The 23,775-nt window shown below is 39.7% G+C and overlaps 1 protein-coding gene across 5 annotated transcripts in view; it reads left to right on the top strand.

The window, feature by feature from the left end:
- The first annotated feature begins 1,736 nt into the window (after positions 1 to 1,736).
- Positions 1,737 to 23,775, top strand: part of elmo2.S (engulfment and cell motility 2 S homeolog) — a 33,042-nt gene continuing 11,003 nt past the window's right edge. The window contains exons 1-17 of one of the 5 annotated variants that reach the window (XM_018237378.2): positions 1,750 to 1,869; positions 4,349 to 4,392; positions 7,225 to 7,344; positions 8,315 to 8,355; positions 14,866 to 14,938; positions 15,025 to 15,075; positions 15,301 to 15,482; positions 18,670 to 18,769; positions 18,849 to 19,000; positions 19,084 to 19,162; positions 19,301 to 19,336; positions 19,483 to 19,533; positions 19,990 to 20,112; positions 20,299 to 20,433; positions 21,883 to 21,987; positions 22,856 to 22,964; positions 23,186 to 23,322. In XM_018237378.2, the coding sequence (XP_018092867.1) occupies positions 7,267 to 7,344; positions 8,315 to 8,355; positions 14,866 to 14,938; positions 15,025 to 15,075; positions 15,301 to 15,482; positions 18,670 to 18,769; positions 18,849 to 19,000; positions 19,084 to 19,162; positions 19,301 to 19,336; positions 19,483 to 19,533; positions 19,990 to 20,112; positions 20,299 to 20,433; positions 21,883 to 21,987; positions 22,856 to 22,964; positions 23,186 to 23,322 (1,452 nt within the window). In that variant the 5' untranslated portion in view covers positions 1,750 to 1,869; positions 4,349 to 4,392; positions 7,225 to 7,266. 5 annotated transcript variants of the gene reach the window in all.

A 23,775-nucleotide genomic window follows, 5' to 3' on the forward strand; every position in this document is an offset into this window, starting at 1 on the left:
GTTTATGGCCCAGTTAGAGGAAAATTTCCTGGCTTCCTGCAACACCAGGCCCTTAAAATATTTACGGTATATAGATGACATACTTATCATATGGACAGCATCAGAAAAAGAACTATTGGCATTCCACCAAAGATTTAACCAATTCCACCCCACCATCATCCTTACCTTTAACCACTCTTACTCACACATCAACTTCTTGGATACAACCATCTACATCAAAAATGGAACCATACAAACATCCCTATACCAAAAACCAACAGGCCGTCCTGCATATCTTATGTGGGACAGTTTTCATCCTCATCACATAAAAAAAAATCTGAGGAAAATGATTGCCAGAAGTGTTCTTCCTAAAACTACTAAAGCAGGTAACAGCAACAGATGTGAAACCTGCAAATACATCCTGTGCAAAGATCAAGTTGCAATTCCGAATACACAAAAAGTCTACACCATTCTGGACTACTATTCGTGTGCTTCATCCAATGTGGTATACATGATTACATGTACTAGGTGCTCTACAGGATGCATATACATTGGTGAAACAGGAAAAAAATTGTGCATAAGGATGAACCATCACAGACATAAAATCAACACCAAATCATGTGATAAACCAGTGGGGCAACATTTCTGCAGTCAAAATCACAGTCTTCAGGACATGCAGGTCTTAATTCTAAAAGGGAACTGAACAGGAAAGGAAGATTTATGAATTCAAATGTATGGAGTTATTTAACACATTAAGACAGGGCCTTAATTTAGGGTCAGGTTTCATGTCACACTATGTGACCTTACTGAATCCAGACTCCTGGACTATTTACAACCCACCCTAATTCATTGTATTATCTCTACAATTGATCTCCATCTATCTGTAACTTCCTAATTTATTGCCCATGAATACCTTTCACAGATTTAACAGAATATATGCTGTGCCTTTCTAGCTTTCATTTGTATTTTGCCTGATGAAGGGGTCTTAGTGCTCCGAACGCTTGCAATGTATTTTTTTTATTGTTAGCGAATATAGGTATCACTTCTACAATACTTTTTGTATTTGTTTGTTTTTTTGTTATTTTTGCTACTGGCTAACATGGTGCCACAGTTCTTGTTTTGTGCTTAATATATATTGGTAAAACAGGACAACCTCTGGATATTTTGGAGGTCCTAAAATAAATTTGCTGTGGGGCCCTGTAACATCTAGTTACTCCACTGGTCAGGCCCGGACTGGCAACCAGGCCCGGACTGGCAATCTGTGGGTTCTGGCAAATGCCAGAGGGGCTGCTATAAGGTGCCATAGAAGGATAATATTTAGTGGGCTGGTAGGAGCTGTTTGGGCCTCTGTGTGGGCTGATTGGGCCTCTATGTACCTGAAATGCCAGGGTCTATTTTAATTCTCAGTCAGGACCTGCTGTGGGTTCTGGCAACTGCCAGAGGGGCTGCTATAAGTTCCCATAGAAAGTCAGTATTTAGTGGGCTGGTGGGGGCTGTTTGGGCCTCTGTGTGTGCTGATTAGGCCTCTGTGTATCTGACATGCCAGGGCCTATTTTAATTCGGGACCTGCCACTGGTGACCAACCTATTTGGTATAACCAGCCCTGTCCAGTCACTCAAATGCTGTTTAAGTGTAATGAATAAATTGGTACTGTCACTTTAACAACACCCAGCCTACTTCATTGGAAGAGCTACAGCATATGCTGGCCAATAATCTGTTTAGCCAAGACCCCGCCCACTCTTAAATTGACGCTCGATCCTTAGGCACTGAGTGACACCTCGACCTGTCTAATGAAAGCCTAGAGATTTTAGAGCCCACCTCCAGGGCGTTACCAGGGCAACAAGCAGGAGAGAGAGCTTGAGGAGACAGAGAGAGAGAAGCCGGGAGGAGGTGAGGTAAGGCCGGGTAACCGGGATTTGGGACCTGGAGACAGGAGGGGATTGTGGGAAGATGAAGGGAGCGGGGTGGGGTTCAAAGAGAAACAGCAGCTGCAGGGGCTTGAGGGGACCGGAAACGGGAGGCAGGAGAGTCTGGGAAACAGAAGCAAGTCTAGCGGCTGCCTTTATGGGATTTAGAAGCAAGGTGGGGTCCTTTCCTCTGTGTACGTCTGTGATAATCAGTCTGTATGTGTGTCTGATGTAAAGATGATCAGTTTATATGTGTCTGTCTGTGACAGTCAGCCGATATGTATGTATGTATGTATGTAACTAACTATGTATGTATGTATGTATGTATGTATGTATGTATGTCTGTGATGATCAGTCTGTATGTCTGTATGTATGTATGTCTGTGATGATCAGTATGTATGTATGTATGTATGTATGTCTGTCTGTCTGTCTGTCTGTGATGATCAGTTTATGTGTATGTCTGTCTGTGGTGATCAGTCTTTACGTATTTCTGTTTGTCTATGATAATCCATCTATATGTATGTAAGTCTGTATGTTAGTGATGAGGATCAGTCTATATGTATGTCTGTCTGTGTTGATCAGTCTGTATGTATGTATGTATGTATGTATGTATGTATGTCTACTTATCTGCAATGATGACCAGTATATATATCTCTGTCTGTGATGATCAGTCTACATGTATGTCTTTCTGTGTTGATCTGTATGTATGTATGTATGTATGTATGTATGTATGTATGTATGTGTTTGTCTGTCTGTGACAATGATCTATGCGGTTGACTAATCAACGTTCGAATTGGAATTTTTGCCATGGTTAGAATTTTATTTGCACAAAAACTGACAAAAGCAAATAATGTTTTCAAAAAGTCTTTGTTATTTATTAACCATGAAAAACTCGGTCTACATATATGTACTGTATGTCTGTTTGTCTCCAATGATCGGCCTAGATGTATGTCTGTGCTGATCAGTCTATATGTGTGTCTATTTGTCTGCAATAATCGGTCTAGATCAGGGGTCCCCAACCTTTTTTACCCTTGAGCCACACTGAAATGTAAAAAGAATTGGAGAGTAACATAAGCGTGCAAAAATTTCCTGGGGTGCCAAATAAGTACTCTGATTGGCTATCGGTAGACCTTATGTGGATTGGTAGCCTACAGGCTCTGTTTGGCAATACTCCTGGTTTTTATGCAATAAAGCTTGCCTTCAAACCAGGTATTCAAAAATAATCACCTGCTTTAAGGCCACTGGGAGCAACATCCAATTGGTCAGAGAACAACATGATGGTTACATGATGATGTAATGATCGGTCTATAGTGTACTGTATGTACTGTATGTCTATTTGTCTGAAATAAGCTGTCTAGATGTATGTCTGTGATAATCAGTCTATATGTGTGTCTGTTTGTCTGTGATAATCAGTCTATATGTGTGTCTGTTTGTCTGTGATAATCAGTCTATGTGTGTCTGTTTGTCTGTGATAATCAGTCTATATGTGTGTCTGTTTGTCTGTGATAATCAGTCTATATGTGTGTCTGTTTGTCTGTGATAATCAGTCTATATGTGTGTTTGTTTGTCTGTGATAATCAGTCTATATTAGGGATGCACCATATCCCAGAATTGGGCTAATCACAGCCTTTTTGTGACAGGATTCCTTGATTACGGACAAATCCTCCCCCCCCCCCGAATTACGCTAATTTGCAAGAGCAAATTCGGTTTCAGCTCACGAGTCAGAAGTAAATGTTGAAGATTCAGTGTTTGCCAATTCCTGAAAAAGTGGATTTATTACATCTATAATACATAGTGCATGCCTAAAGGCGAGCTTGAATTTCTGTCAGATGAAGGTGAACTCATTAGCATCTGGTTCAGTTCTCTACCCTGTTGTGACCCAGTAGTTGGCCCAGGTCAGAAGATCTGATTAGCCTTATTTGAGCCACCACCTGGTCAGGCAAAGATCTTCATGTTTGGCAAACAAATAATGAGCTCTTTAATAATCGGATTCCAAATGTATCTATGCCATACCTGTGGCTATATCAGTGTATTAACAACTCAGTTGGCCGATGGCTGAGTACATTTTTATATTTATTATATCACTGCATTGAGAGTGGGAGAACAGCAGGGATCCTTCACTAGTTGCCATGTCTTTCTGTCCCATTGTGCACTGCTGATTCTGCCTCATGCAGCAGAACCACATTTACAGGGGGATAGATGAGAGGGATTTTTAACAATCATGTAACCACACTACCCATCTAAATCATACAAAGTATAATTACACCAGAAATCCATATAAGAGGTTAATTTAGAAGTTGCAATTCTCTGTATAAGATAATAGGCTGTTGTATTAGCTTTAACCCGTTTGTCATTGTGTTAAAGATGTTTTTTGTTATCTAGTTCATTTCATCTGTGCTGCATGTAGTTCTAAACGCAGCATTCTGTGTACAACACAATAACGTATGCTCCTTTCCTTACAGGCTCCACACGAGAGGGTTAAATAGAAGGACACTGAGGTTTCACAGTGAGTAATATCAGTTTCCTCTTCTGACAGCAATGTACATCACTTGTATCACTTAGTGATTCTGTGTTGGTAACTTCCCCACTCCTAGTCCATACTTTGCTATGCAAACTCCCTCTACAACTATGCACAGACTGCAGCACAGGGTGTGTTTTGTTTTTGTTTTTTGTCTCATCTTCCAAACAAAGGCTAATTTTGTTTTGTATTTTCATTTCCATCTTAATTGTTGTACTCTGATCTGTCAGTTTTCCTCTGTTACTATTGTGTCTGTAAGTTACCCTCCCATTTAGACTGTAAGCCCTACGGGGCAGGGTCTTCCATCCTTTTATCTCCTTGACATTGAGCACTTATACTGTATTCTAATTATAGTTTATATTTATGTGAATTGTATTTCTAATAATGCACTTATTGTTACTTATTATTGCTGTGAACCCTTGTTTGTTACTACAGGTATGGGATCTGTTATCCAGAATGGTCGGGACCTGGGGTTTTCCGGATAATGGATCTTTCCATAATTTGGATCGTCGTACCCTAAGTCTATTATAAAATGTAAACATTAAATAGATCCAATTGTCTAATTTTGCTTCCAATAAGGATTAATTATATCTTAGTTTGGGTCAAATATAAGGTACTGTTTGTTTATTATAGAGAAAAAAGAAAATAATTTTTCAAAATTTGGATAAAATGGATTCTATGGGAGATAACTTTTTTTATAAGGTATCTGGACAACGGATCCCATACCTGTTTTGATGTACAGTGCTTTGCCCCCAAGGAGCACTATAGAAATAAAAATATACATACCGGTACATACTAGGGAAGATGGGATGAGGGTGATATCAACTAGAGAGGGGAAAGAACACAGGATAACAATCCTGTTCACTGAATCTCAGTCAGGCAAGATCTGGAGGCTTCTGAATTGCTTAGATCGGGAATTGCTTGAATTTCATCAGCAACATTTACATCTGTTACATGCACAGCTGTGCATATCTTATAGGAAATGCTTGCTGTTGCACTCAACACTTTCCCTTGTGTCAGCAGTCGCTCTGTGTACGATTCATACTCCCCGCACAGGTCAGTGTGTAGCTGTATATGGAGGAGTCTCTGTCTGCCGGTTTTATTGTGTCAGTGTGGATGTTTCTTTGTGTATCTCAGGGTGTATTTGTTGCATCCTGTGTTGGTAAGTCTTTGCTGCTGCAGGGCTTTCATTTATAAGTATGTTTCTCACACAGTTATAAATGAAAGCCCTGGGGGAAGGATGCCTCTGACAGCTTGTATTTATGCTGTCTCTTTGAATCCCAATGTGTTTTTGACTCTCCCTGCTTTAAAGGGGAACTATAGCAAAAATGAAAATTAATATAAGCTTCAGCACACTGAAATAAGAAACTTTCTAAATACCACCAATTAAAAATTATGTATCGTTGAAATAATCATGTTTATCTTCACTATTCCTCTCTCAGCATCTGTTTCTCTTCATTCTCTCTTCGTGCAGGAGTTGGGTGTCAGATTTTCATTGACATTTAGATCCAATATATCTTGTAGGGGGGCTCATTTTGCCTAAAAGATGTATTCGAGCTCACCAGACATCTCTACATGCAGAATTTGTGCAAAATGCAAGTTATATGGTTAGATTTTGTTTGTACCGGAATCAGTTATTTGAGTGAGCTCTAAAACATTTGCAAGGAAAGGGAGCCCCCCCCATAAGGTATATTGGATCATTCAAATGACACCCAACTGCTGCATGTAGACAGAATGAAGAGAAACAGATGCTGAGAAAGGAATAGTGAATATAAACTTGATTAATTCAGAAAAGATGCAGAGTTTTTAATTGATTGTATTTAGAAAGCTTTTTATTTCAGTATGAGGAAGCTTATATAAAATTTTCGCAATAGTTCCCCTTTAAGTTCTCTTTAAAGGAGAATTCAACCCTTAACTAAAAAAAAATTAACCCTACCCATCGTAGACCCCCCTCCCTCCTCCCCCCAACCAACCAACCTGCTACCCCGGGGAAATGCCCCAAACTTTTTACTTACCCCTTGGTGCAGATTCATGGATCGCAGTCCACAGCAGCCATCTTCCGGGTCTTCGTGTCTTCTTCCGGCGCTTCGGCAATTTCTGTCACATGCGCGGTTGTCGCAAACCAGGAAATTGCTCCAACTGTGCATGCGCCACTTTGCTGGTCTCAGATTACCGAAGACCTGGAAGATGGCTGCCGTGAACTGCTATCCCTGAATATGCACCGAGGGGTAAGTAAAAAAAAAAGTTCCCCGTAAGTAAAAAAAAACCGTCTTCGGACATCTTCGCAATGAGACTGGCGTGGCGTCACATGCGCAGTTGGAGAAATTTTCTGTTCCACAACAACTGCGCATGCGCCGAAATTCACAAAAAATTGCAGAAGCGCCAGTCTCATTACTCCAATGCCTGAATCTGCACCAAGGGGTAAGTAAAACGTTATGGGCATTGGGCAGGGGTAACAATTAGGCTGGGGGGGGGGGAGCAGGGTCTATGTAGGGTAGGGTTTTTTTAACTTTAAGTTTGAATTCTCCTTTAAGTTGTACAAGTTTATATTGGATGCTGCTCCTGGTTGTGTGTTTCTTGTACTGTCCCATAAAGCACATTTTTTTTTCTGTGGGACTGACGCTTGCTTTCTATACCCTGATGCTACTGTGTCATTCATCTTGTATTTCAATCATTGACTTACTTGGGTAGCACTGCATGAGGACATTCTTGCATTTCAATCTCAGTAAGCAGGTTAATTTGTTCTACCTCTTTCCCATCAGCGTGATATTTCTGGTCTCGCCATTGTGTGCATTTGACCATGTCTTGCTTTCATTTTAGTGTGAGCACTCCGGCAGACTAGCTGGCAAACCATAGCAGGAAATGCCTCCTCCCCTGGACATCATCAAGGTTGCCATTGAGTGGCCAGGAGCCAATGCCCAGCTGATAGAGATTGACCAGGTAAGCAGTGAGCCAGAGAGTAGGTACCCATGTACTGTATACATGCTGCTGTAATTTGATCCAAGATGCATGCAATTTACTGGACTAGGATGTATTGGGGCAGTGATCCCCAACCAGTAGTTCATGAGCAACATGTTGCTCTCCAACCCCTTGGATGTTGCTCCTAGTATCCTCAAAGCAGGAGCTTATTTTTGGATTCCAGGCTTAGAGGTAAGTTTTGGTTGTATAAAAACCAGGTGCATTGCCACACAGAGCCTCAATGTAGGTTGACAATCCACATAGAGGCTAAAAATGGCCAATCACAGCACTTATTTGGCACCCCAAGAACATTTTTCATGCTTGTGTTGCTCCCAAACTCCTTTTACTTCTGAATGTTGCTCACAGGTTCAAAAGGTTGGGGATCCCTGTACTAGGGTGTAGGGGGTTGTATATATGGGACAGGTATAGGGGCAATCCTGATTCAGTAGGATTGAATGCAAACAAACTGACTTGGAACTAACTTGCTTTGCCAACTACAGACTCCTATACAAATCCGCTACTACTGGTCCTGTATTTTTACAAAAAATATACAGAAGTCGATTTCAGTTTAAGTTTCAGTCCCTACATTCTACCCAGTGAACTTCTGGACTTCTTTATGGAAGCCTGCCTATGGCAAATTGTATGTGCATATTGAATCCGATTTCTTGCACTAGAGCTGCATTATAGGAACCCAGGAAGTACTTTCTGGGAAATGCAGAGCTGAAACTACATGGGCCTGCTGTGTGTTTGAAGTGATAGAGAAGCTCTCTGTATTATTACAACCTATCCCCCATGTGTAATATAAAGCTTGTCAAGGTGCACTGACCGGTTGCAAGTAATAATATGTTCAATTTGAATGGTTGCTATCTGTTAATGCACCTAGGCATTATGTAGAAGAATTGTTCCTGGGCTTATAAACTATTTATAGTGATTTATTGATATCTGTTGACAGAAACGACCCCTGGCATCGATCATCAAGGAAGTATGCGATGGGTAAGGACATTGATGCAGAATTCACCTGGCAGTAGGCAGTTACCTACCCTCGGATTACTGTATGTTCAATTGGAGGGTGCTAATCATGAGGCTGCACTCTCACTTTCATGGTGTATGCATATAGTGAATGAGTACATATGAGGAAGCTTTGTATGTGGAACTTGTGAATGAAACTTCAGTTATCAGAACTCATTGGAAAACCACCTGACAATAGTCTATTTCTATTTGCAACACTGTTAAGAGCAAAAAAAATGGTTCTGCGTAATAATCCCTTGACTCATAGCCGTGTTCATAATGGAACAACATTTCACCGTTTTCTTCTATAATAACACAGCATGATGACTCCTGGTAATCCCTTGACTCATAGCCCCATACTTAATGAAAAGAAATGGCACTCTGCCCTTGTTTTATAACTCAAATTCTCTCAGTAATGGTTGTGGGATGGGACTTATATGAATTTAATCTGATTAATGCAAAAGACCAGTAATATTGCAAATAGTATGTATATATTGATAATAAAGTACATTTATGTGCGTATGTGATAAAAGCAGAACTGAAGCTCTCCAGTCTGTAGGGGCAGAATTTAGCAGGGCAAGTAATTATCCTTGTTAAAATTTGTGGTCTGAGCTGCTGTCAATCATGAGACAATGGTTTGGAATTCTGGGCCTCAGATTGCTTACAATGGGGCCCCTGATTTAGGATAAGAACCTGCTTATTGTTATATGGCCTCCATTAATGTAACACAGGTATGGGACCTGTTATCCAGAATGCTCGGGGCCTGCGGCTTTCCAAATAATATCTTTCTGTGATTTGTATCTTCATACCTTTATCTACTAGAAAATCATTTAAACATTAAAGGGGTTGTTCACCTTCAAACTATTAGATGTTTTCTGATAGATCACCAGAAATAATTACTTTTTCCAATTAGTTTTTTTTTATGTGTCACCATTTTTCTTATATTGAAGTGTAAAGTGCCTTTTTTCACCTTCTAAAGCAGCTCTGGGAGGTGGGGGGGTCGCCGACCCTGTAAACTGTTCTAAATTGATACATTTAGTTGATACATTTCTTATCTTTGTCCCTGCTGAACAGAATCTCTGGGTTTCAGTACAGGCAGCTGTTAGATTTGATACAATAGTTGCTAATATTTCAGAGATGCTCCTGAGAAATTAAATGTTTCAGAATTGTAACAGTTCAGAGTCTGCGCCTGAATTGCTGAGCTGCCAGACTCAAACACCAGAGACAGGAACATTCAACGTTAAACTTAGACTTTGGAAAAACAGTAAAACATAAATAATGGAAAGTAATTGAACAAAGTCTTTATTTCTGGGGAACAATCTGAAAACAACTGAAAAAAGTGTTTGGAAGGTGAACAACCCCTTTAAATAAATCCAATAGGATTATTTTGTCCCAATAAGGATTAATTATATTTTAGTTTGGAGTACACGCAACTGTTTTATTATTAGAGAGAAAAAGGCAATACATTTTTAATATCTGGATTATTTGGATAAAATGGAGTCTATGGGAGATGGCCATTCCGTAATTCTGAGCTTTTTTGGATAACCGGTTTTCGTATAACGGATCCCATACCTGTATTGGAAATATCATGCTAAAACAGTGCCTGTATTTCTCAAATGCACGTTTCCCCATAGATATCATTATTATTTTCTACTTCTACATTCGTAGAAATAGTTATATTATAATGAAAGGGGAAGTAGAAATTCTCATTAAATATTTTTCATTTGTTCTATAAACCTATTCCATCTGATTAGAAAAAAGGGGGTTCTGGTTTCATTCAAACATTACTGCATTTGAAGATGAAGATTTGAATTTTTTGGCAGTGCCACAGTTTCCTTAAGGGTGAAAGCACACAGAGCTACTAGTAGCAGCTACTTGACACAGCTGCAAAATAGACAATAGTGTGTTTTAGCAGATTGTTTATGGCAGGGTATTTTTTTGGCTTTTTGTAGCTACAACAAGTAGCTTCTACTAGTAACTCCATGTGTCTTCACCCTAAGGGCCAAATTTACTAAATTCGTCAGCAGCGGCTTCGCTCGCTTAGCAACACTTTGCCAGCCGTAGATTCGCCAGGACAACACTAATTCACTAAAATCCGAAGTTGCATCCAGGGCGCCGAACAATGGTGAAGTTGCGCTAGCGTTACTGTGGCAAGCGAAGCGAAGTTGCGCTAGCGTTGCCTCATTTGCATATGGCAGGAAGTTAAAGTTGAATGGACATATTTGTTGCAGCAAATACATTACACTACACAAATCCAGTGAACCTTAATAAAAGAAAATAGTTTTTATATTGCCCTACACATGAGCCCAGTGTATAGTTTATGTGCCATATGTTAGGAAATGTAGCGGGGAAGCCGGGTACCCCAGAAAAAATGTACAATCTTTTGCAGCCAATCACCCTGAAAAATGAAAAGTCGCCAGCATTTTTTGGTACTGTCCTATCTATTCTATTGCACTTGGCCTGGTCTGAGGTGGCGAAGGCAAGTCAGGCGCAAGAGGTAACGTTCAGTAAAATCCGCATATTAGTGAATTTGCGTAGTTATGTCCATTCGCCAGAGCGCAAATTCATCAGGCGTTAAAGCAAATCAGATTTAAGTGCGTCTATGAAGGAGAATATGGCAAGCAATTCTGTTCAATTAATACATAAGGTTTTCCAATTGTTTTTTGGTTTGTGTAGTTTGTGTAGTGTAGTTTTAGTTTGTAGTTTGGCACCCCCAGTGATTTCACTTTTCCTTCTCCTTTAACCTGAAATATAACCTATTTATTTAACCTGACATAATTATGCTGCCAAGTTTTCATCTGTGTGCTGCCATAAAAACAACCAGAGTCATCTTCCAGTCTTGTATAATTCCATTTTAATCTGCTGTAAGAGCTCAGAAGCTTATGATTTTTCATAAGAAAAATTGTATAATTGTTTTAATAATTCATGCAAAACCGGTTTCACCAGGAAGCAAAGATTCCTCAGCGTGCAGTGGTTTGTGTTATTGTATAAGAATCCGACACCTTATTCGCAGTTATAATACAAAGAAATAAGTCCGATCTCTACTATTCTTGCCTGTGTGTAAATCAATGACTTCTACTGAGTCTGGCACTTTTTTAATGAGAAGACCATCTATTGTGTTAAGTATACACCTCGCTGCTGGCTGAGGGAATAGGAATCATTTGTTAATATGCCTTTGCAGAACATATACAGTAATCTGCTTTATTTTAAGCTGCTATTTGTCCAAGATGCTAGACATGGAAGGTGCAGACTGCGGTTTCTCTACTGTGAATGCAGTAGAGAAATGCATTTTAAATGCTGTGCTCAGTCTGGAATCAGATTTGCTCTTTAAAATGCTGTGCACGGCCCTTGGGTGCTGCTGAAAGCCTAGAGGTGCATGAGCTGAGACACATGGTGAACGCTGCATTCCCAGAAACTCCATTGTAGCTAGTGGAATGCTGAGCTGCTTATGTGGGTTGCTGGCCTACAGCCAGTCCTACATAGTACAGTATGACATGGTGGGTAGAACCACAATAATTCTCTCTCTTTCTGCCTGAAAGGTGGAATGAGATCTGCTAATGTAGCATCTAAGGGGCCAGTAGAAATGTGACTCTATTAAGCATGATTTTTATTAAAGTGATGATTGTAAAAGGCAATTCAAAAAGCTGTACAGGTACCTCTTGTTTATATTCTTGTGCTGGGTGTTATTGCCACCTGCACCTAGAACACTTCTTCATGAACATCTTTAGAATGGCAAATGCAATGAATTAAATGTTGAACTTCCAAATTTGTTTCACTTTTCATATGAGCAGCTGACCCACTAAAAGGGTTAATTTATTATTAGCTGGGGTGCAAGTAGTAGAGCGTTAAGAGCATGCCTCTTAGTTTATGAATCTTTTTGCATCTCTGCACCAAGTGCCGGATCAAAAATAAGCTGAGGCTCAGTTGAATGACACACAAATTTGAGGGCAGGGGGGTGGACACGTGCCCATCTATCATCAATAGAGCATGGACGATCACAGTCAGCTCTGTGTTTGTGGGGACCTTGTGCTTGGGACCTGTGGCAATTCTAGAAAAGCAGAACGCAATGTGCAAAGTGCAAAAAAAACAACCAATTGCAATTTATTTGGGGCTGCACAGGCCTGATCATCAACCTTGCAATTTAAGGGTGAAAACACACAGAGCTAATAATAGCAGCTACTTGTCACACCTACAAAATAGACAGTAGTGATAGTTGGCTTTGCTAAGACTATGTGGGACTCATTTATAAACACTGGGCAATTTTGCACCCATAGCAACCAATCAAATGCTTGCTTTCATTGTTCAACCTGCTGCTGGCTTAAAAAAGCAAATCTTATGATTGGCTGCTATGGGTTACTGCCTAGGTGCAAATTTGCCCATTGTTTATAAATGAGCCCCAGTGTGTTTTAGCAGAGGAAATTCTCAATATTGTCTATGGCAGGATATTTTTTTGGGTATTCTGTAGCCACAAGTAGCTGTTGGTGTCTTCACCCTAACTGGATGGATGAATGCAATTTGTCTGTTTATATGTATGTACAACTTTAATTACAACAGTACTAGTAGTACCGTTTTACAATACAGACAGAATACATTCCCCTTAAAGGGACAGTTCAGTGTAAAAATAAAAACTGGGTAAATGGATAGACTGCGCAAAATAAAAAAAAATGTTTCTAATATAGTTAGTTAAGCAAAAATGTAATATATAAAGGCTGGAGTGACTGGATGTCTAACATAATAGCCAGAACACTGCTTTGCAGCTCTCTTGGTTTCCACTGATTGGTTACCAGGCATTAACCAATCCGTGACTTAAGGGGGGGGGGGTCATAACTGTTTGCTTTTGAATCTGAGTTGAATGATGAGGGTCAATTGCAAATTCACTGAACAGTTATGTCTCATGTGGCCCCCCTTCATGTCGCTGACTTAAGGCCCCCATACACGGGCCGATAAAACTTGCAGACAGACCGAGACGGCAGCTTATTGGCCCGTGTGTGGGGTCATTCGACGGGCTTCCCCGATCAATATCTGGCCATCTCGATCGGGCACGTTAAAAAAAAAAATCCTGTCGGCTCGTGGGCGCATCTGTATTGGATCGACCACCCGTATTGGATCCATTATGATCCGATCATTGGGGCCTGGGGCTCACGATCGGATCAGCTCGATATCGTCCACTTCAATGTGTGCATATCGAGAGAACGACAAACGAGTGGATCTCCTTAACTCAGAGTTGGAGAGCTTCAAAGCAGTAAGTAAGGTTCTGGCTATTATGTTACACATCCAGTCATTCCAGCCTTTATACATTACATTTTAGAAACATTTTTTTTATTTTGCACAGCCTATTGACCCAGTTTTTATTTTTACACTAACCTCCTATGTGGTTTTGGCTTTATGTTTGGACTCATTCATTGTCTTGCTAGAGGTAAATCTTCCATGGCTCCGGTTTCTTGCAGCCTTTCAGGATTTTACTGTGTTGCTGCTGCATTCATTCAACTCTTACAAACTTTCCAGGGCCTGAAGCAAAAACATCCCCTGAACATGATGCTGCCACTGCTGTTCTTCACAACAGGGATGGTGTATTTATGTGCATTGTTTAAACAAAAATCTTAATTGTGAACCTTCTATCCAGCTGACTTCAGAGTCTCCCATGTGCCTTTTAAAACACTGTAGGCCTTTTTCCCACTCTCCTATAAAGCTGCCATTGGCCAAAACCCTGGACAACAGTTGTATGCATAGTATCTGCAGTGTCCAGGATCATAAAAGCAAAGTGCTTAAAGGGGTTTTTCATCTTTTAGTTAACTTTTAGTGTGACGTAGAGCGTGATATTCTGATAAAATCTGCAATTGGTTTTTATTTTTTATTATTTGGGCTTTTTGAGTTATTTCGTTTTTTTATTAAGCAGCTCTCCGGTTTACAATTTCAACAGTCTGGTTGCTAGGGTTCAAATTAACCTAATAACCATGCATTGATTTGATTGAGAGACATGAATATAAATAGGAGAGGCCTGAATAGAAAGATGAATAATAAAAAGTAACAATACATTTGTAGGCTTTGACTTTTAGATAGGGTCAGTGACCCCAATTTGAAAGCTGGAAATAGTCAAAGAAGGCAGCAAATAATTAAAAAAAAAAAAACATAAAAAATAAATAATGAAGACCATATGAAATGTTGCTCAGAATTGGCCATTCTATAAGATACTAGAAGTTAGCGTAAAAGTGAACCACCCCTTTAAAAAGACATAAAATTTAGCTCACATCTGACATTGTTCAGATACTGATGCCCAAACATGATCCGTACCACCCGAGGCAGCACCAAAGCTGATGATCTTAGGGTGGAAGGTGACATGAGATGATTGTATAGTTAAATTATTTAAGCAATGAAGCTGAATGAATGACATGTTAAACATCTTTTACAAATAGAAAAAGCAATAAGTGATTATGGGTAGGCTGGCTGGAGTATATACATTTTAGCTTCCATAACTTTTTCTTTGCACATTCCCAGGTTCTCCCTGCCCAACCCAGAGTACTATGCTTTTCGATACGCAGATGGCAGCCAGCTGTACATTACAGAACAGGTGATGGTGTTGTATTATGCTTTCTGTGGTTTGCTTGGGCATATTTGTGGTTTATGTCTCCCAACTGATTCTCTGTAGTATTTCAGACTCGCAGTGACATGAAGAATGGAACAATCCTCCGTCTGGCAGTGTCCCCAGTGAGTGTTACAATCCCGATCAACATTTTTTTTTTTAATTCATGGGGCCACCCTTTATTGGGCAATAATATAACCCTGATCTCTTTTTAATAACCCTTTTATAGTTGTGATTTCAGTGAGTTCATCTCAGGCTCAAGACTTATCTTTTGCCCCCTCTTTACTTCCCTCACTCCCCATATTATAATAACCTCCAACCTGTTGAATAAATTTTTCTTTTCATTTCAGTCCAGAGCAGCTCGGCAGATTCTAGAGAGGATTCAGGGTCACAGTACAGATGGACGGCTGGAAGCCATGAAAGAACTAGCCAAGCTTTCTGCAGACACTACCTTCGCCACTGAATTCATCAATATGGAGGGCGTGACAGTCCTTACCCGTTTGGTGGAAGGTGGCGCCAAGCTGCTGTCACAGTGAGTATTATGTTTCTGTAAGGGACACACATGGAGCTTAGAGATTGCTTTAATAATGAATAGGGGTGCACCGAATCCAGGATACGGTTCTGGATTCGGCCTTTTTCAGCAGGATTCAGTTTTGGCCTAAATCCTTCTGCTCGGCCGAACCAAATCCGAAGGGAGGACAAGGAGGGAAATCACGTGACGTTTTGTCACAAAACAAGGAAGTAAAAAATGTTTTCCCCTTCCCACCCATAATTTGCATATGCAAATTAGGATTCAGATTTGGTTCTGTATTTGGCCGCATTTTTCGCAAAGCATTCAGGGGTTCGGCCTAATCCAAAATAGTGGATTCGGTGCATCTCTTATAATGAAAAGGAATTCCCCACGAATAATTTACAATAAGAAAATGCACCTGCTTGCATGCTGCGGACCAGTTCCAGTTGATACATGCAGTAATTTATTTCTCCCGTGTTTCAGTGCTAACACATTTCATAAATACCTGTGGAGGCAATGTTACATGCAGCTTGTGACCTTTGTACTGGGTTCATATCATTAAATATGGCCCCAGCTGTTGTGTTTTTACTCCCAACCTTCCTCTTTATACCACATTTTCAACTCTTCTTCCTCTTGATGACTTTGGGGGGGGGGGGTGCACAGTAATAGAGGTTGTGTGCTATTATATTCGCTTTGCCCAGGAGATGTGTGGTTAAGAAGGTGGCACACTCAGTTAGGTTTCCATGTGCAGGTTTACCTCATTATTGTACATCCCCGTCCCCCACACGTTCATATGCTTTCTGCTTGTTTTGAGTTGTTTCTTCCCATGTTTTCGAAATGACTGCTTTATTATTTTGATAGAAGTTTATTTACCAATTTGTTGTAGTGATTTACGATTTACCTTTTCCAACCAGTGCTTTAAGCCTGGCACAGTTTTACAAGCAGTTTACAAGCTTTTCCTGCGAACAATTGTATCCATAAATCAGTGGGAATAGATATAGGGTACTTCCTTCTCACTATACTGCTGATAAGTCCACAGTGACTCTGATACCTGGGAGCTTTTAGCAGCATTTTACATCTCTTTAATAGTTGTTTAGATGTAGGCTTCTATAATACACCAGTTATAGGGTTTTATAACTGGTTTTAGTTAGGACTCTGCAAAGTGCATTTCAAGTATGTAGGGGTTAAAACATCCCCCGACAGGTTCAATAAACAGTGACTGTCTATGGCATCAATGTACTATATGTCTCTCTTCATGCAGGAGTTAGAGTTTAAATTGAAGTTCTAACACATCCATGATATCTGCTCTCTTTGCCTAGGCAACACTGGGCAAATTAGCATTGGGCAGTAACTCATAGCAACAAATCAGTGATTCCAATAAAGTGGAACATTAGTATGTAGTCATACCCAACCTGCCTAAAGTCACCCAAAAAAAATATTCAAAATCCTATTTTATCACATTAGTCAAGTAAAATTAACTTTAATTACACTATATAAATTATCTGAATCCTGTTTCCTTCAGTCTATGAGAATTCATAATTATAGCAAGCAGGCAGCAGCCATTTTGTGGACACTGTTATAAAGACAAGCCTTGTATCATCTCAGAATCTTGTTTGTGCACCAGAATGTGGGACCCGATGTCCATCCCCATGTCCTGGCTACACAATTAAATCGTTAAGAGAACTGGGGGAATGCAGGGAGAGCAGTGACATCTAGGAAGTGCTGAATGGAAAGTGAAAGTAATTGTCTGCCACCTCTATGCCCATTGCACAGTGTAGTGGCAGACAATATTTGATTGACAGCTGAGATTTTTAAATAAGCTTACAACAGATATGAATGCTTTAATAAAAAATAGAAATTGGATTTCAGGTTTAATTTGAAAAGGACTTTTATTATACAGATTTAAGTGTCTGGGTGACAGGTCCACTTTAAGAATTGTAAAGTTTGCAACTCTCTCCTTTTCATGGTTTTAAGCTTATGTTAATGTCCTATTTAAAGGTGACTGTTGCATTGGGTGTTATAAAATCTATTTTAATGTTGCTAACTCATCCCATTAAAGGGCAACTAAAGTCTAAAATAGAATAATGTTAGAAATGCTGTATTTTGTATACTAAATATAAACATGAACTTACTGCACCAGAAGCCCAATTAAACCAATGATTTATGCTTTCAAAGTTGGCACAGGGGGCTGTCATCTTGTAACTTTGTTAAACATCTGTGCAATACCAAGACTACGCACATGCTCAGTGTGGTTTGGGCTTCAGTTGGGAGGTTAAGCTTAGGGATCATCATAAATGATCAAAACAGCACAAGTTAAATAATAACTGCCATAGAAGCTGATACATCAAGACTGGTTAATAATAAGAATATACAGACTGCACTGTGTCTGTGGATACAAATCTACACAGTTCTTACAGGGGAACAAACAAAGCTGCTTGAGTTCAGGGAAGTAAGGTGGGGGGGGGGCTCCCCCCTGTCTTTTGAAAGCATGATCGTTTCCCTGCAGAGCAGTTAGGGACCGTCTGAAGTTTCCTATCTGCAGCTGTCAGACCAAGTAAAGGGGGAATTTCACTGCATACAGTCAGGTTTCTTATAAAAACGGTACACATTTTTTATTTAAAGTATACTGGAGATAGAGTTGTTTTTCATTAAAAAATTTAATACCAGCTACCTGTGAAATCCACATGAAGTATGAATAATGAAATCCGTTCTGGGGCATGGGGTTGTAGCCTTGTTGCACGCACCATCTCTATTACTATTTAGCTTTTAAATGTATGTATATTACATGGATATAGACTCCATATCTAAATAAATACCGGCAGAGTGTGAAGCACACTAAATGTATTGCTGGATTGTTTTTCTTATTTATTTGTATATTATTGTTTAATAATTACTGGATGCATGTGGCAATATTATTCTGCCTTTAAAGAGTAATATCTTGCAACCTAACGGGTTCATTTAGTATTAATAGCGTGTCAGGATAGGGTGTTTCTTTTTTACAGAAAGACCCTAACCCAATAGACCATGAATAATAAATTAGCCCCTCAGCACCATAGAAATAGTCCGGAACCAAAATAGGCAGTAGTAAGTGACTTCCTGCCGTTACATGAAATAACTCCTATGCAGACAATAGTCCTGTTTCATTCTCCTTTATCCCCATCTCTGCTGTCATCTGTTAATTCACCTGACCTCACTCTGTCTCCCACAGTTACAGTGAGATGTTGGCCTTCACACTTACAGCTTTCCTGGAATTGATGGATCATGGAATTATCTCCTGGGATATAGTCTCTCTGACATTTATAAAACAGGTCAGTCTCTCTTGTGAACATTTGTCCTTTTTACAATGTATCATCCGTGCATGGGGGGTTACACCTTTTTTCCCCTCAGATTGCAGGGTTTGTCTCGCAGCCATCAGTGGATGTCTCAATCTTGCAACGCTCTCTTGCAATACTGGAAAGTATGGTGTTGAACAGCCAGGCGCTATACCACAAAATAGCAGACGAGATCACCGTGGGTCAGTTAATATATCACCTGCAGGTGTAAGTTTGCTTTTTCCTATATGGTTTCTGTTTTCTTGCAACTTAACACGTCCTTGAATGGTGCTCATTCTTTTTCTTCTTAGCTCTAATCAGGAGATCCAGACTTACGCCATTGCTCTGATCAATGCTCTGTTTCTCAAGGCCCCAGAAGACAAGAGACAGGTGTGTCCAGTGCCCTTGGTTTGTTCCTCCACTCTTTATGTGTTGTCTGTTTTGTGGATTTAACTCCTTGCATGACTTTGGCCTCTGTCTGCTCTTAACCCTCCTCTTTGCTTTTGTTTGTGTGCGTTGTGCGCTCAGGAGAAGCCGCAGAATCTGATGGACGTTCCTGTTAGTGTGAGTACAACAGGGCCCATACAGTAGGATAGTTTCTCTGCTTACTTTACTTTCTCATTAACTCAGTTTTTAAATTGGATCTTCCTGTTATTTCTTTTGTTTTCCCTATTTGGGTTACTCTTTTTTTTTTTTTTTTTTTGGAACAGGAAATGGCAAATGCATTTGTGCAGAAGCACATGCGATCCATCATTCTCAATGTAAGTACAGTATTGAACTGAGTAAGAGAAGGGGAAGGGATGGGGAAGCTGGGGGTGTAATACATTACTGTGGAAGAAAGAGAGATTTCAAACTTGTTATGATTTGCGTTAAGAGAAAAGTGCTCCAGTTGTCTCTTCTGCTTCCACCGCGGTGAGTTTTGAGCTCCCCTTTTATTTATTAACTGGAACAAAAGATGGGATCAGCCCAGTATTGCCTAAAACATGGTAGGCATATCGGAAAAAGGATTCACTCATTTGGCAACCTCAGATCTTTCCATGTATGACCAGCTTTACTCTACCTGGGTTGGGGTTTCTCTGACTCCGCTCATTTCTCTTCTGTACAATGCACTTTACAAGAGTTTGGAGGGGGGGGAAATTTATTTTGGGGGGGATTTGAAGAAGATGATGTTAGTTTTCCAGCTCAATATCTCACACATTCTATACTGGTTTATTCAGCATATTATAAGGGGCAACCGACCAATAAAAACAGAGATGGCCCATCAGCTTTACGTGCTGCAGGTGCTGACATTTAACCTCCTGGAGGAGAGGATGATGACCAAAATGGATTCTAATGACCAGGTAACTTTTAGATTTTTCTGTTCTATCTAATTTCACCCTCTATAGCAGCACCATTAATGACATGTAACATGTAGCATGTAAAGTCTCTCTCTCAGCCTCTTGATTCCTGTTGCCCCTTTACATTTCTTTCCTTTGGCACCTTCATAAACCTTTCAATGTGATCTCACATTGAAACTATTTCTTCAGGCACAGAGAGACTGTATCTTTGAGCTGAGGAGAATTGCATTTGATGCAGAATCAGACTCCAGTGGAGTATCAGGGGGAGGGACTGAGAAACGTAAAGCTATGTACAGCAAGGACTACAAGATGCTGGGCTTCACTGTGAGTAACTGCCGTTTTTACTCATTGTATTCACTACTTTACTTAAAAGAACTAAAGGCAGGGTCATTAAATACTGTGAAACAATGCACAATATAATGCCATGTGCCTGTAAAAATAAATGGAACCACAAGTTTTTAGATAAAGGGGGTAACTCCTCTGATCTATAGTTTTGCAGAATAATTGTGGTAACACCAACACCTATACCGGTATGGGACCTGGGGTTTTCCGGATAACATATTTTTCCATAGTTTGGACCATAATTTCCAATAATACCTTCAGTCTACTAGAAAATCATGTAACCATTAAATAAACCCAATAGGCTGGTTTTGCTTCAAATAAAGATGAATTATATTAAGTTGTGATCAAGTACAAGGTACTGTTTTATTATTACAAAGAAAGAGGAAATCGTTTTTAAAAATGTGGATTATTTGAATAAAATGTAGTCTATTGGAGACGGCCCTCCCGTATAACGGATCCCATACTTTTTTAAACGAGTACTATTAATTACTCCTTTGTATACACAAGTCATTAAGACCTATGCCACTGGCAAATGGGTATCTCTCACCCTGAAACATTGCTCTACCTTTTACAATTCATATGGCTATATTCCCTGTACTGCTCATTTTTGCATTGTCCCATGCTTTTTTCAATAAACCTTTAATCTTTAGGTATTTTTAATATGAATTATCATGCTTTCTAGTACAGGTATGGGACCTGTTATCCAGAATGCTCAGGACCTGGGGTTTTCCAGATAACAGATCTTTGGATCTCTATACATTAAGTCTGCTAGAAAATCTTAGTTTGGATTAAGTACAATTATTACAGAGAAAAAGGCATTTATTTTTAAAAATTTATATTGTTTGGATAAAATCTTTGGGAGATGGCCTTTCCGTATAATTCAGAGCTTTCTCGATAATGGGTTTCTGGATAACTGATCTCATACCTGATGCAGCATTTTTGGGAGTGTTGAGTGCAATAGGAAATCAATTTTCCTTCCTTGTATCTATTGTTTTTGGGAAAAATAAAACCTCTTATTTGGGAAACCAGTATCTTGTTAATTTAAAGAGGCAATATCTACTAGTGTGTAAGCCAGGAGACTGTAGAAAAGTATTCTCTGCTTTAATTGAAAAATATTGCTCATATTTTTCAGTGCACCAGGTGAATGGTTTAATTTTAAGCTTCTGTTTTCCTTTTGAACTCTGTGGAATCACTGTGAGAGTAAAGGGAATTATTTTACCTTCATCATTTATTTATTATGCCTGAAACTTGCAGTACCGGGGACAAGACACAGTTGACTAAAAATAATTCATTAACCTCCTGCAACTGCAATGAGATCAAAAGTAGGACTAATTAATTCCCAATTCCTACAGTGACTCTTTCAGGATCCAGGGAAGGGATTGTATAAATCTATACTGCAGTTTTCAAGTTAACATACGGTTTCTCTATTAGAATCATGTGAACCCTGCAATGGATTTCCTTCAGACTCCCCCAGGGATGCTGGCTTTGGACAACATGTTGTATTTGGCAAAACACCAGCAGGATACCTACGTACGGGTGAGACATTCCAGATATTGCATTGTTGCCTAACCTTTAATTCTTGTGGATTTCTAGCTGATATAACACAAACATGATGCTCCATTTAATAATTAGAATATATAATCCTCATTTCAAATAAATCATTCCATATAATATCAGCACTTGCATCCATGTTGCCTGGGGTGCAAGTCACAATCCACTCAATCGATAATTCCGTGAAGAAGCTGCACTCACAAGTCTTACGGTAGTAAAAGATTTTGATATAAAACACTCACTAATGTTTCAACTGTCCCCCCCCCCTTTCTCTTGAGAAAGGCTGGGGGAACACCAACAACGTTGGTGAGTTTTTTTACAATAAAAGCTTTTATGACTGTTAGACCTGTGAGTGCAGCTTCTTCATGGAAGTCATAAAAAAGTCATGAAAAAGTTTGGGAACTCGTCTCAGCCTGCAAAATAATTTACTCCACTTTCAACAAAAAAGATAACAGTGGTATGTCTTTCATTTCCCAGGAACATCTGAGTACTGGGGTGTTTTCTGAACAAAGATTTTTAGTGAAGCAGTATTCAGTTGTATGAAATTAAATCAAATGTGAAAAACTGGCTGTGCAAAAATTTCCCATCAGCAGAAAACTGCACCGGTCTGGGGTTTCTTCCAGCGAGCACCATGGAGAGATCAGCTTCCTACTTCTTTCTTCAAATTTCCCGGGGCAGACGCATGCGCAGTAGAATGGAATAACCAATTTATTTGTTAAAGTACAGCTTTTTGCACTACTGTGCGTGCGCACCCGCACAAAGAAAGAGTTTGGGGTGCCTAAAGCAGCCTTTCCTTCTCCATTAAAGAGAAAAAATAAAACATTTTAATTACGGTGTCTTATACACCCTTTAGATTGTTTTAGAGAACAGCAGCAGAGAAGATAAACATGAATGTCCATTTGGCCGCAGTGCTATTGAACTGACCAAGATGCTGTGTGAGATCCTGCAGGTTGGCGAACTACGTAAGTGCTGTAACTTCGTGCCGATGTCCATTTTTAAAGAGTTTTTTTTTCCTGTGTTTGTCCTTGGTCACTGTGTGTCTGGTGTTTTGTTCCATAGCCCTTTGTTTTACAGACCTTCATTCACCATGTAAATGCTTGGTTCACCCAAACCCACAGTGATTCTTTACACTCTACTCCCTCCCACTCACTGTAAGCACCCCTTGCCCTTCCTCACCACACAGCTAATGAAGGCCGGAATGATTATCACCCTATGTTCTTCACACATGAGCGCTCCTTTGAGGAATTCTTCTGTATTTGCATCCAGCTGCTTAACAAGACCTGGAAAGAGATGAGAGCCACTGCTGAGGACTTTAATAAGGTCAGTGGTTTTCCATATCTTTATTTGCACACACCCCACAATAGTAAGGGGCCTTGCCTACTGTTTAATTATTAAAACACTAACGCAGAAAAAAAAATGGGAGCTATGTAATACAGACTGTTTCTTTTTTTTCTTTCCAAGTGGATATCATTTTTGACTGTGTTTGCATATATGTTTTATATGACTCTTATCAGTAAATATAGATGCTGGTGAATACATTTGGGCAAATAGACTAAAGAGCCAACTTTCGCCTATGAAGGCTTCGCACCACTTTCGCCAGGTTCAAATTCGCTACCACTATGCTAATTCACAAAAATGCGAAGTTGCGTCTAGGCAGCCGAACGCTGGCAATATTTTGCTAGTGTTTATTCGTCAGCGCGAGCATTTCATAGCGAACTTTCACTAACGTTCATTTCTGCCTAGAAAACTTCGTTCGTACTCTTACGCTTAGGT

This window comes from Xenopus laevis, chromosome 9_10S (assembly GCF_017654675.1).
Source record: "Xenopus laevis strain J_2021 chromosome 9_10S, Xenopus_laevis_v10.1, whole genome shotgun sequence".
Lineage (NCBI taxonomy): Eukaryota > Metazoa > Chordata > Amphibia > Anura > Pipidae > Xenopus > Xenopus laevis.